The 15,983-nt window shown below is 32.5% G+C and overlaps 1 protein-coding gene across 4 annotated transcripts; it reads left to right on the forward strand.

Annotated features, from left to right (window-relative positions):
* Nucleotides 1-6,778: 6,778 nt before the first annotated feature.
* On the forward strand, nt 6,779-15,748 carry LOC114385044 (glycosyltransferase BC10-like). Of its 4 annotated transcripts, none has more exons than XM_028344981.1 (11): nt 6,780-7,074; nt 7,585-7,994; nt 10,745-10,843; nt 11,397-11,497; nt 11,584-11,655; nt 11,804-11,894; nt 12,612-12,692; nt 13,452-13,514; nt 13,599-13,721; nt 15,026-15,064; nt 15,158-15,748. In XM_028344981.1, the coding sequence occupies exons 2-11, from the start codon at nt 7,608-7,610 to the stop codon at nt 15,284-15,286; spliced, it is 1,185 nt and encodes a 394-aa protein (XP_028200782.1). In that variant the 5' UTR covers nt 6,780-7,074; nt 7,585-7,607; the 3' UTR covers nt 15,287-15,748. The 4 variants fall into 4 exon arrangements, with proteins under 4 accessions (XP_028200783.1, XP_028200782.1, XP_028200780.1 ...); XM_028344979.1 differs by having other exon boundaries at nt 6,781-7,074; nt 7,515-7,994; XM_028344980.1 differs by having other exon boundaries at nt 6,781-7,074; nt 7,553-7,994.
* Nucleotides 15,749-15,983: the final 235 nt, after the last annotated feature.

The raw sequence follows: 15,983 nt of genomic DNA on the forward strand, positions 1-15,983 counted from the left end.
TTCTTAGTGCACATCGATGTCGAAAAACATGACCGTGCTGCATTTAAAGGAAAAAGAGGAGGGAACTTGGGCTATTCTATAGGGATAAAATTGTATTATTTAGCCTAAATTATGCATATCTACTTATAATGCAATTTGTCTGATGTAGCTCTTAAGGGATTAGGAATGAAATTAGGTAAATTAGGCTCTCTTATGTAAGGAATCATAGCTAGAGTAGGTTAGTAGATGTAGGTAATAATTGGAATAATATTAAATAGAGAAAAATCATAACATTGCATCAAAAGTAGTTCTGGTAGGCTGAGCCCCCAACATGCCCATAAGTCTGGATCAACTATTACTTCACTGCTCTGAGTGTTTGTTATCTCACCCTTGCACATGCTAGCTCTGTAGTTTAATTTACGTCGAATTTACATTTATGCGTCATTACTTTACAAATATTCAATTCAATTCATTAATTGCTTAAAATTGGACATATACAAACTCTGAGTACAGTCAAAGTCCCTGTGGACTCGACACTCGATCTTATCATTTTAAAATACTACTTGGACGAATTGGTACACTTGCCAAGGGGTTAACATCAACCAAGAGAGGCATAGTCAATTCATAATGGCCCAAGGCTTCAACGTCACTTCCGATCATGGCCGTGGTGAACCCACCACGGTCGTAGTGTACCTTTTTATGTTGTTATCTTTTGGAAGCTACCTATAGAGGTCTCTGTCTTTGTAAAATTTATTCTTGAGTTTTATTCTTATATTTTTACGAATTTGAGAGAACCTTGAGGGCTTTTGAGAGCGGAATAGCGTGGAAAACACTACTAGGACGGATCGTGATCATTGTATCTGCCAATTGCTATGTCTATGTTTACTTTTTATAGGACTGTTAGTTTTACTCTGATCATAAGTGACTAGATCCCCTAGTCCGGGATTATGATGTAAGTGTCTAAATATACTCCTCTCTTTGTTCTTAATGGAATTCCTCATTTTTTTATGTTAATCAATTATATTCCTTACTTTAATGTTTATTTGGAACCGATCATTCTAATACTCAATCGATTGCATAGTAGTGATTATCTACATGTAATTGGTAGATTTAGGTAGACAATGTTTTGCACAAAATTGCATGACCAAAATATTTAGTTAATCTCTGATAGATTAGTTAATATTTAATTAATCATCCTTAGAATTGATTTTATCCTTTGATAGATCCATGATCATTGGGATATTGATTTAAGACAAAAATATCTTCTGACCTTGATCATAGGCTTTAGTTGATTTTGGGAATTGGTAATTAACCGGGGGAAAAATTTCAGTAGGACTAAGATTGAGGGAAAATTGGTACTAGTGAGCCATAACCCTTAGTCACTATTATTATAACTCAAAACCTCTCTTTATATTCATTTAATTGTTTTCTTATAAAAGCCAAAACCGCAAAAATATTTAAATATTTTTTTTAATCATCTCTACTATTAGTTTAATAAACTTAACTCATTGGGAATAGAATTGGACCTTTGGGTTTGATATTCGAACTTTCGAGTCCACTTTTACTATTGTATAGGGTACACTTGCCCTTGTTCGAGCCTAACATATTTTACACATCACAACCCATGCTAGGTTTTCAAATTTTGAGCTTCTTGGATGACCATTGTTTTCGGTTCCCATACCTTGGGAAAATTGTCATGGATCTTTAGATTTATCTGAGCTTTGATGAAGGTGTGTCCTAGAGCTTCAAGTTTCTTTAGAAGTACTTGAAGTCTTCCAAACATGTCATCCATAGATTCTTTGTCTCTCATGGAGAAGCTCTCATAGTGTCTCGTCAGAGCGACAACTTTTCTAAGTTGAACATCTTTTGTTCCTTCATAGTTGATGCTCAACGACTACCTAATCTCTTTGGCTATCTTTAGTCCACAAATCTTGTTGTACTCATTTCTGGATAGAGCACATGTCAGAGTATAATGAGGTTTTTTGTTAAGCTTAATTATAGCAAGATTTGTGTTTGTCCATTCTGCTTTTGGTCTAGGAATGGATATATCTCCATTTGTAATAATCAACCAAAGTATGTACAGAGTGGACTTGATGTACATCTCCATTTTGTCCTTCCAGCATGGATAGTCCTCTCTTGTGAAGCCTAGTGGTCTTATGAGACATGCTCCCTCAACAATGAACTGATCGTTGTTGTTGTTATTTGTCATCAGAATCTTTTCCTCTATACACTGTTAGGTGCTCAACCCTTAGAGGCTGAGTTCTGATACCAAACTCTAAAGGAAAATATCATAAGAAGGGGCATTGAATTATGTTTTTTTAGAAATTTTAAAACATTTTTCTAAATCAACAATGTTATCATCTAATAATAAAAACGTCAAAGAATAAAGATTTGATTTTCGCAAGATAGTTCATACGATGGCCTTTAATTTTATAAAGCGAATAAAGATTTTCAAAAGCACCTTCTGTCAGTTTAAAACACAAAATATGAAAACAAGCAAGATAAGACACAAGAAGTTATATATTGGTTCATCTCAACCACTGAGATTATATCTAATTCTTGACAAATTACCAAGTTTCATTGACTTCAACAAGTTACAAATATTAATCATTGTCATTTTAATTCTAGAGCTCAAGCTCTACACCAAGCTTTTACAAACAATATTCTTTGTCCTAGCAAACCATTACTGACTCTAGTACAAATTAAAAAATTTATTTATATTTTGTGTAATGACTAGCTTTCAATCATCTTGCAAACAAATATACAATCTCAACAAGTAATTTTCTATCTCAAGATAATCAAAGTGTTTTGAGACACTTCTTAATCTATCAAGTCCTATTCAACTTGTTCATTTTTTCTTTTAAATTCGTTAGTGGCGGTCGTAACGAGACTTCTTAATCCCTCACCGTATTTAATTGCTTTGAAATGCTCTTTGAGTGATTGAGAGTTATTAATATTTAATAGTCATTTTTTAAAAATATCTTCTAAAGGGGTGTAGCTCAAATACTCAATTGACTCGGCAGGTAAATTATTGTAAGCTCAACTCTTTGATGATAAATATCTATCTTTGCTTCTTACCCGTAAAAAAAAAGTTGTTCAACTAATAGTTGTGGAGAAATTTGGCTGAAAATATTGTTTCAATTTAAACTTGTTTCAATTTTTTAAATGTTTTGTTTGAATTTTCAGATTTTTAGTTTGCATAAAACAATTCAATTTCTAGCGTATGTCTATTTTATTTTTAAATATATATTTAAAATGTAAATTTCCACATTAAACTTAATCAAAAATAATCATTGGTCAATTTTTAAAATTTTAATAATTCAAAAACAATATTAATATTGATCATAGATATAAATACGTATGTACGTATGTACACATGTAGTGGTGGCAACGCAAAGGACACTTGTTAAATGCAAGAGAATGCGTTCTCTTTTAATTTAAAATTAAAAATCAAATTTACCAATTCATTTTTTTTTGTTTTAAAAATGAATATAAAAGTATTTTGAAAATTACATAAATTATTTCAATTTTTTATTTGTTAAATACATTTTGTTTTCAGTATAAAAAAATACGTTTTGCTTAAAAAATCAAATATTAAAGACTTGCCGTTATCCCAAACAAACCTTTAGTTTATAAGGTTTTTAGTTCCTAACTTCTAATTTATAAGTTTTCGGTTATTTTTCTTAAATAAAGATTGACATGCAACATTCTTTGATAAAGTGATCTGGTTGACACAGCAACCTCAAGCCGAGAAATACCGCATCTTAAATGTAAGTAACACAAATTCTTTATTTTTTCTTTAAATATAAACAAATATCATTTACCATGTCTTATTTAACGAAACTATTTTTAAAATATTCTTCATTTAATAAAGTCTAAACATTTTTTTATGTTTAATATCAAGATTCAATAATGAAGAATAATTTAGAAAAAATATTTATTTTTAATTGAAAATAACACAGTTTAATGAAGTTAATAAATGTTTTTAATAAGTGTAAAATATGTCTTTTTTTTGCTTATAATCGAGAGGGAAGGAGTATATAAGCTTTTGGCCATGTTTAATAAAATAACTAAAACGTAGCTAAAATTTGGGAATTGTTAAGCTAAATATAGTTAATAAATATAGTAGGAGTTATAAAATTAATTTAGTGGTTGAAGGAGAAGAAATCATGAGTTTAAATCCTCTCATTAACAAAAGTTAACAAATTTATACCTAATATTGACCTTTTCAAAAAAGTAGTTGATAAATATAAGGTGACAGAAAGAAACATGTCCATATAAATTTCTTTTTTTTATTCATAAAAGTGAATTTTAGAATAATTATAATTATAATTTTTAATTGATTTCAAGCTCTTGTATTTTTTATTTGTATACCAATTATTTTAATTATATTTTTACGCGTGATTCTTATTTCTTTTCCTATCACGCATTCTACTTTTAATTTCATATTGTATCAAAATATTTTCAACCAATATAAATTTTTTTAACACAAACTTTAGTAAACTCATACTTTAATTATGCAATTAAAGTGTCCTAAAATAAAATTTTAAAATAATATAAAAAGCTATAATCAATTATGGTCATTTTTTAAGAAATCAATTATAATCAATATCATGAAATAAAGTGATAAATTAAATAAGATAAATATTATAAATAATCAAATGTGAATCATGAAGGTTTTGATGATGTCGAAAAGAATTTACTTGATAATAATTGTCATCATCAAAAGGAAGAGAATGTGAATGTATGAATACAGGTTTTTGATGATACCAAAGTATAATCAAACAAGATTGCTTCAAACAACATTCAAGGTTAAGCAAACAAATATTGCTTCAAGATTGATTCAATGTCAAATAAACAAGATCAGGAAAAAGATAAGGTCTGAGTTTATTTGTTAAAAGAATCTCACTGGTTGATCAGTTTTGGCCTCAAGTAATTATTTTCAACAACTCAAGGCATTCGTAATTGATTACCAGGTATTGTAATCGATTACCAGAGACAAGATTGTAAATGAGTTTTTCAAAAGGGTTTTGGAATTTGAATTTTAAATCTTGTAATCGATTATCAAATGTTTGTAATCGATTACCAGTAACGATACTTCAAAAGACACTTTAAAAAGTCACGATCCTTCAAAATATAATTGTGTAATCGATTACCAGAATCCTATGATCGATTACTAGTGAAAAAATTTCAGAATTTTTTTTTGAAAAGACATATCTCTTCAAACCATTTTGAAAAGACACAATGGGCCTATACACATGTGTCTGACTTCGAAAAGCAAGAGAGATATTATAAGAGAACTTAATTGTCAAATGCTCTCTAAATAACTATGGGCAAAACACTTGCAAATCTATTAAGAATTCTTCTAGGAACTTCAATTTGTATCATTTACTCTAAAGGAGAGAAATCTTTATGTTCATCTCATAAACTCAGTTGTAATCAAGACATTGTTTGTCTCTTGGATTGTCAGAATATTGAACACAAGGGTGAGTGATCCCAAAGTGTGTTCAAAGTCTGTAAAAGATTTACAGAGATAATGAAAAATCTCAAGTGGGTTGGTTGAGGAATGAGGTTAGACACGGGAAGTGACCAAACTAGTATAAATTGAATTTGCATTTTTCTCTTCTCTTATCTTAGTTATTTTATTGCAGTTTACTATGTCTTGCACATTTAAAAGAATATTATTAAATTGATTACTTCTTCTTCTGCATTCTGAACCTATCATATATCATTTAAAAGGGGGTTAAAATTTGTTAGTGAAAAAATTTTGAAACTTAATTCATCCCGTCTTAAGTTATTGAGACTACTTGTCCAACATGAAATGGTTAAAATAAACAATGTGATTAAATTTTTTCAAAAAATAATAGAAAAAAATTCTTTTAATCTATTATTATTAATATCTTGTTGTATATATAATGCCAAAATAATAAAATAAATTATATAAGTACTGTAATATTTACTATATTTTTAATCACCAATATAATATTATAAATGTACGTGACATTCTCATTAATTTTGTTGAAAATTAATTTTAAAGAATTTGATTTATCATTTTTAATATTTTTTCTTCTTCTTAACTACCGTTTTTTTTAGTTGAAGTAGTTTGTTGTCCCTTATCTTTATTTTAGGCTGTAATTTAGTTTTTTATTTTTAAAAAGTTACAAAATGGGTCCCTTATTTATTTTAGGTTGAAAATTAAAGTAATTTTTCATAAAATTTCAAAATTATATTTCTTTTGTTATATGTTATTGATACAAATTTAACAATATGTTATAGTATGAATAGTTTGTTGAAAAATTTAATGGATAATTTTTTATGTGTTATTTCATCTTGATTATGTTTTTTTATTAACAAATCTTGAACTTAATATTTATTTAAGGAGATAGATCGACATTATTCATACCCTTTGGTAAAAAAAATCGAGACTTTTGCTTCAAATTATGAATTTTATTCTATTCAGATCTTCATCATTTACAAGATATTAATTATCATTACATGATTTGTTATTATATGAATAAAAAATACAAGTGTTTGTAATAAAATATAATAAGAAAGATTAGAAAAGTAAAGAATATACGAGGGAGGGTGTGTGAATATACGTTTACATTTACATGTACATGCACGTGCATAGAATAGTATCCGAAGGGAGAGTGAGAGATGACAAGTTGAAGTTGCGCAACAGCGATTGGGCGGAGAAACAGTCTCAACACACAAACACCCACACACCCACGTTGTGTTATGTTATGTCTTATGTCTCCTATATTCATCATATTAATAATTAAACCAATCTAATTAAATAATAATAATTTAACTTCACCGGAATCAACGCTCTCCACTTGGCTTCACAAATCTGAAAGAACACATTAACCACTCCTCTCTTTGTTCTCTTCTTTCCACACTCTGTCCCTGTCGCTGTGTTATTTCATTTTCCCACACTCCCATTCATCATCTTCGTTCTTCTTCTTCGCCCTCCATTTCTTATTTTTCTTTCTTTTCTTTTTTCTTAATTTATTATTTATTCATCTTCGTTTCTTCGCATTGTGCTTTCTTCGATTTTTTCGCTGCGTCCCTCTTAGATCCCTCTCTGGATCACAGGTATTCACATTTTCCCTCTTCTCTCCAATGTTATTTCAATCACTAAATTTAAGATCTGAAATCTGAATCCTCACTCTCTTTTTCATCACACACACATATCGAGAGAGAGAGAACTTTTTTATTTTTATTTTTTTATTGTGTGTGTTGTTTGTCTGACTTAAATTATTTATGTGTTAGGGTTCATAACACGACACTCTTGTGTTTTTGTGCTCTCTTCGTGGATCTTGTTATTTTGTGTTTAGTTTTTGGTAATAATTGAGCTTTAATGATGTTTTTGCGTCTTAATTTGGGTAAGAAGTAGTGGTTAAGATCTGGCTTATGTTTTTTGATTCATTGTTAATGAGATAAAAAATGAATAGTAATGTTGATTGTTATTGGAGTGCTTATTATTCTTATTGTTATCGTGAGTCTCTTTGTTACTTTGGTGTGTGCAATGGCAGTGAGAACAGTGTTGTTGAGTTTGAATAAATTAATGAAGGGGTGTTGATGGATGGTGGATGTATGGGGAAGCTGGTGAGGTACCTCGAACTTAAATGAAGAAGGAACGTGCATGGCCGCAATTCATAAGGAATCTTTTGATCATGGTTGGATCAAGAAGCCGGCCACAGTTGAGGAGGCCTACTTGGATTATTGTTCTGCTTTCCATAGTGTGTGTGTTTCTGATTGCTGCCTATGTTTACCCCCCGCCTAGCCCTTCTTCGTGCTCCGTCTTTTCCTCCCATGGTTGCGGTAGTAGTGCTTTTGAACTGCCTCCAGCTGCTCATACCCGCGAATTGACTGATGCGGAGGTTCAGTCTCGGGTTGTCATTAATGAGATCCTGAACTATTATCCTGTGCAAACCAAGAAACCTAAAGTTGCTTTTTTGTTTTTGACTCCGGGCTCGTTGCCTTTCGAGAAGCTCTGGCACATGTTCTTTCAGGTATGGCATTCCTATTCTATAGAACCTTGCTCTTCTGCCTTCTTTTTTAAGTAATATGGATGCTGTATTTAGACAGTTTATCAATTATTTTTCTCATATTCTTTGTAATTTTATTCTACTACTTGTAGCTTTGGGTTCTTCACCATAGGCATCTGCAGATATAGCCACAGTAGTATTTTGATAGGCACTAGTTTGAGAATGGGACCATAACTAATTTACAGAACAGAAGAATATATTATAGGTCCTGCTCTGTCTTTCTGTTGCTATGTTGAAGCTATGAATACAAATGAGACGAGCACCTTTTACATATAAGAGATGTCTTGGTGGGCAAGACTAATTTCCTTGGTACAAACCAGACAATTTATGATCCCTATTTGGTGGACTGGTTTATTTTAAACAGATAATCTGCTGGCAATTTGTGTTCAAGTTGTGGAGATGAATGGTGGATGGAATCTGGATTTATTTCCTACTATCCATGGTAGAAATTCATTTGGATTACAATGGAAAAACCACTATAAGGGAATGAACAATTTCTGTTGATAAATAACTTTTGTTGGAGATAACTGTCAAACCATTTGTTTGATATTTGATAAGCATTGAAAAAGTCAGCAACATTGCATTTCACTTCTCATTTTAGTTATGAATCTTAATGTTTTGTGAAATTTTCAGTTTTTGTGTGTTAGATATCTTTGCATTTCGCACTAGTTGTTTGTGATTGAACTGTGTCATAACTGTGGACTAAGAAAATCTTGTATTTGGTTGGTTTTATAGAATAGCTTAAAATTATAGCTTTGTTGGGTATGTATGGACTATTTCATTGAGTAAGCTTGGTGTTTAAAGTTTAAACTCTTATAGAGCTAGACCAGAAGCTAGGTATTAACAGCAAAACAAATATAGGAAGTTATTGAGTAATCTCCTCCAAGTCCAACTCTATATCAATGGATATCCAACCAGAAATTAGGTATGCATGCTTTGATGTACCTCTCAGAGTCAGAGCGATCCTTCTATTTTCTCAAGTCTTGTGCTTGGCCTCCTTCCAGATGATTACACTTTCTCCTCCCTTCTCAAGGCCTGTGCAAGGGTAAAGGCACTTCAGGAAGGTAAAAAAACTACATTGCCTTGCTGTTAAATTGGGGTTAGTGATAACATGTATGTGTGTTCAATACTCATAAACACATACTCTGCTTGCAATGACATGGCTACTGCTAGAATGGTCTTTGACAAGATTGATGATCATGTTGTGTCGTGTATAATGCAATCATCTTGAGCTATTTTCAGAATAGCTAGCCCATTGAGGCCTTGGCTTTGTTCAGACAATTGCAGGAGAGTGGCCTCAAGCCAACCAATGCCACCATGCTTGTTGCACTTCTGTCGTGTGCTTTGCTAGGGTCATTGGACTTAGGGATGTGGATCCATGAGCATGTCAGGAAGAATGGGTATGATCAGTATGTTAAGGAAAATACTGCACGTATAGATATGCATGCTTAATGTGGGAGTTTGGATGATGTGGTTTCTGTGTTCAGGGACATGCTTAGGAGACACAGGCATGGTCAGCAGTGATTGTTGCTTATGCAACACATGGGCATGACTTCCAAGCCATATCAATGCTGGAAGAAATGAAGAAGGAAAAAGTGCAGCGTGATGAGATAACTATTTTAGGTATATTGTACTGCATGCCCTCTATTGTGCTGAACAACGAAGTTCCTCACTCTATTGTTTCCTAAGCAACAATTGTATTCTCTTCCTCTCCGGGTCTCTGGTTGCACATGTTTTGTTCATGATCTCACGTTTGGCAAAGACAGTTTAGTTGCAAAATCTCCCAAATTCTTATTCCTTGGTTATTCCCACTCACAAAAAGGTTATTGGGCTTTATTCTTATGATCTCTAGCACTATTTTGTCTCAATTGGTGCCACTTTCTTCAAGACCTGCCCTTTCCTTTCTTCTGCTAATTGTCTACCAATTGAATCCTTCCTTTAGAACTCATCTTTGTCACCAGTCACCACCAATTGCTCTTGCACCTATCACTATCCCTCCATACCCACTTAAGGTTCAGCCTTTCATGCCCACTTCTGATTCCCCCCACCCTTCCTGACCAAACAGAGATTGATTGTCACTTCTTTCGGCAAAAAGTCCTCACAGAAAAACTATGATTAACTTCGTCAGTTCCATAGATTAGCTTACTGACCTCAAATCCCCCAACGTGAATATATTTATAATTATAACAAGCTTGGTGCATATGATTTGTATAATCCAGAGAGGCAGTGTTAGATGTAGCACATTTAACACATGTTGCGCATACTTAAGTTAGTTTTAGCATATGTCCATATTAAGATTTGATTAAATAATATTACTATACCCCACTCGTGAATATAAATATAGTGGTTTGTGGTCTACATTTGACACACAATTAGCAAACCTATTAGTATTGAATGTATGAAGAAAACTCTGGGAGGCTTAGGCCTTAGGGGCAGAGTAGTAGCTTCTAGCATCTCTGAGTTTCTATTTTATTTTCCATGTACTTTTGCTATTTTTTCCCTATCTTTTTGTAATAGAAATTTGAGCATTGTTCTATACCTGTTCCCATAAGGCCAGACCGCAAGAATACCAGGATATATTAATAAAATATCAATTTCAATGCTTGTCATTCTGGAATCTGGATATAAATACCAAGTGCAATTCCTTTTCTTTTGAATGTGATGTAGATATGCTGCTTCCTTTATATTTGAATTGTACTTGTTACCAAATGCAGGGTCATGAGGGAAAATTCTCTGTTTATGTACATTCATCAAAGGAAAAACCAATACATGTCAGCCCCTTCTTTGTTGGCCGAGACATTCACAGTGAACCGGTATGGTGTATAGCATTGAATATATGATTTACAGGCACTTTTATATGACAGTTTCAAGTTCCAACATAAGCTAAGGATGATAAAAAATGTGGATCATATATAGAATTTAATGTATACTTTTAATAACATAACTTAACAATTGATCGAAATTTGAGGACATTATCACACAAATCTCTCATAGTCTCTTTATTTTGTTGCTCTCTGTTTTCATACGATCATATTTACTCCGTTTTTTCTATTAGCTGTACCAAAGCTGCCCCTTTGTCTCTCAACTAAGCCTGGAGAGTTCATGTGGGACATGTATTTTTTGTATATACACAAAAGAATATAGTGGTTCTCCTAATAAACAGTACATGAATTTCCCTCTTAAGAGGATAGCATGAGAGTCTCTTTCTAATTGGAGCCAGAACTATAAGGACACTGAACATCAGAGAAAATAAACAGAAAAAACTTTCTTCTATTCTTATGATTACCTGGTACTCAACATGCATCCAATTTTCATAAGGTCTTTCCATCTGTTTCTTTGTGCCAACTGGTTTTCAATTTCTTTCAGGTAGGCTGGGGAAAAATTTCTATGGTTGAGGCAGAAAGGAGACTTTTGGCACATGCACTTTTAGACCCTGATAACCAACATTTTGTCTTATTGTCTGAAAGGTACTTTTGTTTTCTAGTTCTTTTTCGCTGTTAAGTCATGATTTGTGGGATTTAATCTAATCAACTGCAATTCATTTTTGCTTCAGTTGTATACCTGTGCGCCGCTTTGAATTTGTGTACAACTACTTATTATTAACAAATGTCAGCTTTATTGACAGGTAATAAAATATAAAACAATTTTCTTCAAATTAGTTTATGAAACTCTTAACTTATTCCTTTCATCAAAGATTCTACCCTGCTGAATTTTTGGATGGTAATATGGATTAATCTTTCTCTACTCCCCCCCTCCTCCCTTTTTGGATAAAGCTATGTGGATCCTGGTCCTCATGGAAATGGCAGGTATATAGAACATATGCTGCCTGAAGTAGAAAAGAAGGATTTCCGAAAGGGTTCACAGGTATAATTTCTACGGATGTTGATATCTGCCTGTACTAGAAAATTTTAGCATCTATTCAATTGCAGTGTTTCATTGAGGTCACTCTTCTCTTCTGCTATCCCTTTCACTTAGCATTGCATGGCTAATCTGGTTTGCAAGAAGCCAACTGCCTACTTTTATGACTTGTTTCTCCCATCATTGTTTTCTATATACCCTGATTTGTATTTACATCTACAGATTGTAGAAACAATGGGAACATCATTGGTTTCAGTTATAAAGTATTTTTTCCTCTTTATAATATGATTGATGTCACTGAGGAATTCATTTATGTCCCATTTTGCTGTCCTTTCCTTTATCAGGCAATCCTTCATGATGTGCACTATGAAAAAAAGAAAAACAATAGCTTGTTTCTTTCACTGTTTCATAAATTCTACGTGATATATTACCTATTTATAATTTAATGCCTAAGAGTTGTTGTTGGACAATATAACTGTCTTCCAGTCATTTTAAGTTGTCAAATTTCATTCTTAGTTTGTGAAACTTACACCTGGCAGAAGTTTTTGACTTCAGAGTGTACTTTCTTTTGGTTATTCATGTCTCCTCTAAAATGCATAACCATTCATCATAGTCAAAATTTGCAAGAAAATTGGGTTTTATATTACAAATAAAGAATTGTAAGGAACCATTGAAAACTTTTCTGCCATGCAGCTGATTTGGATCTTGTGGTTTCTCATGCAGTGGTTCTCAATGAAACGGCAGCATGCTATTATAGTTATGGCAGATAGTCTCTATTTTACAAAATTCAAGCACCATTGCAGGGTACTATGTTGTTAAGAACCACTTGTTTATTTGTATGCTGACTGGATGAATTGTTTGATTGGTATTATTCCTATGATCTTATCATCTTTGTTAAGAATGGTAGTGTAGGTAAATGCATATATGATTTCTGAACTACAATAGCCCAGTTATATTCAAATATTTTTGTCCACTGTCTTTTAGAAATCAAATTTTTTAACTTACTAAGAAATCCCCTTGATTAGCATTTTACTGCAGGATATAATAAGTTTCTAAATTGTAATTAGCTTACGCATGATTAAGTTTGCCGGAAGATTATAAAGATTTCCTGGACATAATTATCAGTAGCTTTTTGATATCTAATACCCAGCAATAAAATATATTGGTTCTTCGTTCTTCTGCTTTTTAGTTATTCCTCATGTGTAAATATATTTCTTCATTTGCTATTAAGAAATGCATATGCTAAAAGTATGACGTCACTGATAATTTTTTATTCAGATATAAGTAGTGTGCTTGCTTGCAGCATGCATGAGTTTTTATGATTTTCTGAAAGTAAATGTGCTTCTCTTGATAATTTGACTGACAGTCGGACAGTTAATTTTATTTTGTTTATGCTGATGAGCAAAGTCACTGTAGCATTACTTCAACAATTATTTTTTACTTTCATTCTTTCACGAGTTAGTATTTATACTGTTTCCTGTTTATGCTATTTTTGGAAATTGTTGGAAGGATATATAAAGATAGATTCACTAACAAAATACTGTTCATGCTTTTAACTTCCAGCCAAATATGGAGGGAAACCGCAACTGCTATGCTGATGAGCATTATCTGCCAACCTTCTTTACTGTCAGTGCACCAATCTGTTCTCTTTTAAATTGCAATGATAGGCATCTATCTCACTCGCAGCTAACTCATTTGGTGTGTATTTAGATGCTTGATCCTGGTGGAATCGCAAATTGGTCGATAACATATGTTGATTGGTCTGAAGGAAAATGGCATCCAAGGTCATTCAGAGCTCGGGATATTACATATCAAGTCATGAAAAACATAGCAGTATGTGGCAAATTTTACTCATTCCCTTCAGATGTGTGTTTTTTTTTTTTTGCTCATGTTGAATCTTCAAACCATTTTTTTTTCATGTTTCCCATGAGTGGCATGGTGTTAAAACTGGACAAAACTTATGTGCAGTCTTTTTATGCGTTTTGGGTATTGCTGTCTAGGATTTCAATTATGTGTAATAATGGTTAGAACAGGTTATTGAGGCGAAACTTAGATTATGATTGAAGAATAACACTGAAAGTACTTAAGGAATTGTACCTAAGTTTCATCTTAATGAATTATACTTGAAGCCTATTTGTGACCTGCTCAGTAAGAAGTTCCAAGTTTATTATTGCATACCGTGCCACCCATACCAGCCATTGCCTACCACCTAGAAGATTTTATCTTCTTAATCAGTTATTTTGCCTCTTTCGCATTTTTGTTATTTTACTTTTAACCATACTAATTTTGCCTTAAAAATTTCCCCATGAACCCTAATAACTTGGAAAATGTTTGGACATCGGTAGAGGTATTTGCACCGGTGAGAGAAAGAAATAGAAGAGAGAAGTGATAAATGTGATGAGTGATATGATTTGATAAGGAGAGAAATGAGGTAGAGGTGGCAATGAGGCGGGTGTAGGTAGTAGTCCCTCATCACCTGCCGGTATTCATACAGGTATCTGTTAAGCGGGTATATGTGAATATTTGTTAAAATATAACATTTTAAAGAATTAAAAATAAAATAATATTAAAAATAAACAATTTTGAAACATATATTTATAATAATCCCGTAGAGGATTTTACATGCGAATTTCAGTGAATACTTTTTTTTTGTCATCTCTGATGAGAGGTGTCAATTTGGTGTTTAGACTGGTGTCCAAAAAATGCAACTTTAATAACTTTGAAGAATTATGGAGTATAGAAAATAAGGAAAATAAAATAGAAAATTTACTTAAGTGAATTATTTTTTCCAGAATTTCACTTGTGTTAAAAAGTAGATTGTATTTAATTATATGATGGACTCAACATAATTTTCTAGGAGTCTTGTGATGGAAGCTGAGTGACTGGGCTGATAGTTTTAGTTATAGGAGAATCTCCTCAACAGTGAGGATTTGAGTGTATTCGAGATGAACTTGTTACTTGTAATTTCATTGATCTGAATGAACTTGCTTTCTATTTCCCTCATGACCCTTGTCTATTTTTCTTCTTTCTATTTTTTATTTGCACACCTAGTTACTTCCATGTCTCTTGTTGCTTCATGGTTCTAAAACAGCATTTATCCTGAATTCTGCTTAATGACGTGATTTCATTCGCTGCAGTACATTGACGAAAGTCCACATTTTACAAGTGATGCAAAGGTACGAATCTCATTCCTCTATATAATGTGATATTGCTTCTACTTCTTGAGAAGGAATGCATTGTTATTTAATTTGCTTTTCATCGCCTTGCAGAGAACAGTGGTGATTACACCTTGCGTGTTGAATGGCTCGAAACGATCATGCTATCTATTTGCCCGGAAGTTTTTCCCAGAAGCTCAGGATAAATTGATCCAACTCTACTCTAATTCTACTATATTCTAAAGTATTTATGTTTCTCATCATTCTTTGGTGAATCAACACCATGTGATCCCCGGCCTCACCATCATGCACATACCGAATTGTTTTGAGAAGTGCCCAATGTCAACTGGAAAAATTTCTTAGGAAGACAAAGAAGCTGATTCAGTTAAGATTTGCTTGTCTGGGGCTGGAAGGAACTGCTCAGCTTGTCTTGTTGGATAATTTGCTGTTCCTATTGTACTTTTTTTTAAGTATTTAAAACAATCATAGATTCTCCTGAAGGATAAAAAGTTTTAGTATCCTTGATAGAGATTAGAGAGGGAGGGATAAGGTTTGATTTTGATTTTGTCTCTGGAAGCTAACTGTCACTTATGACTGTTATTGCATTGAAAATTTTTCTGCACTCACGCATTAAATGTTACTTGATGAATGGTTCAGCAGCTATGCGGAGAATTTTGCAAAGAACGAAGTATTTTGTTTTAGAAATTGATAAATGTATGGTTTTATGCGACGATTTTTTTCTTAAAATTTATTGAGCGTGTAGTATTTGGTTATATTTTAGTACATGTGCAGGCGAGTTTGGTGTGAAAGCAAAAATCGAGATGAGAATTTTAATTCACGAGTTTTATCAGTAAAACTTTGTATTAAACGTCAATGAATGCGCATAAAATTGTATTTTTATAGATGTTCTCTTTCTCTATAATATAAAAAACAGAATAAT

Source organism: Glycine soja, chromosome 14 (assembly GCF_004193775.1).
Source record: "Glycine soja cultivar W05 chromosome 14, ASM419377v2, whole genome shotgun sequence".
NCBI classification, from domain to species: domain Eukaryota; kingdom Viridiplantae; phylum Streptophyta; class Magnoliopsida; order Fabales; family Fabaceae; genus Glycine; species Glycine soja.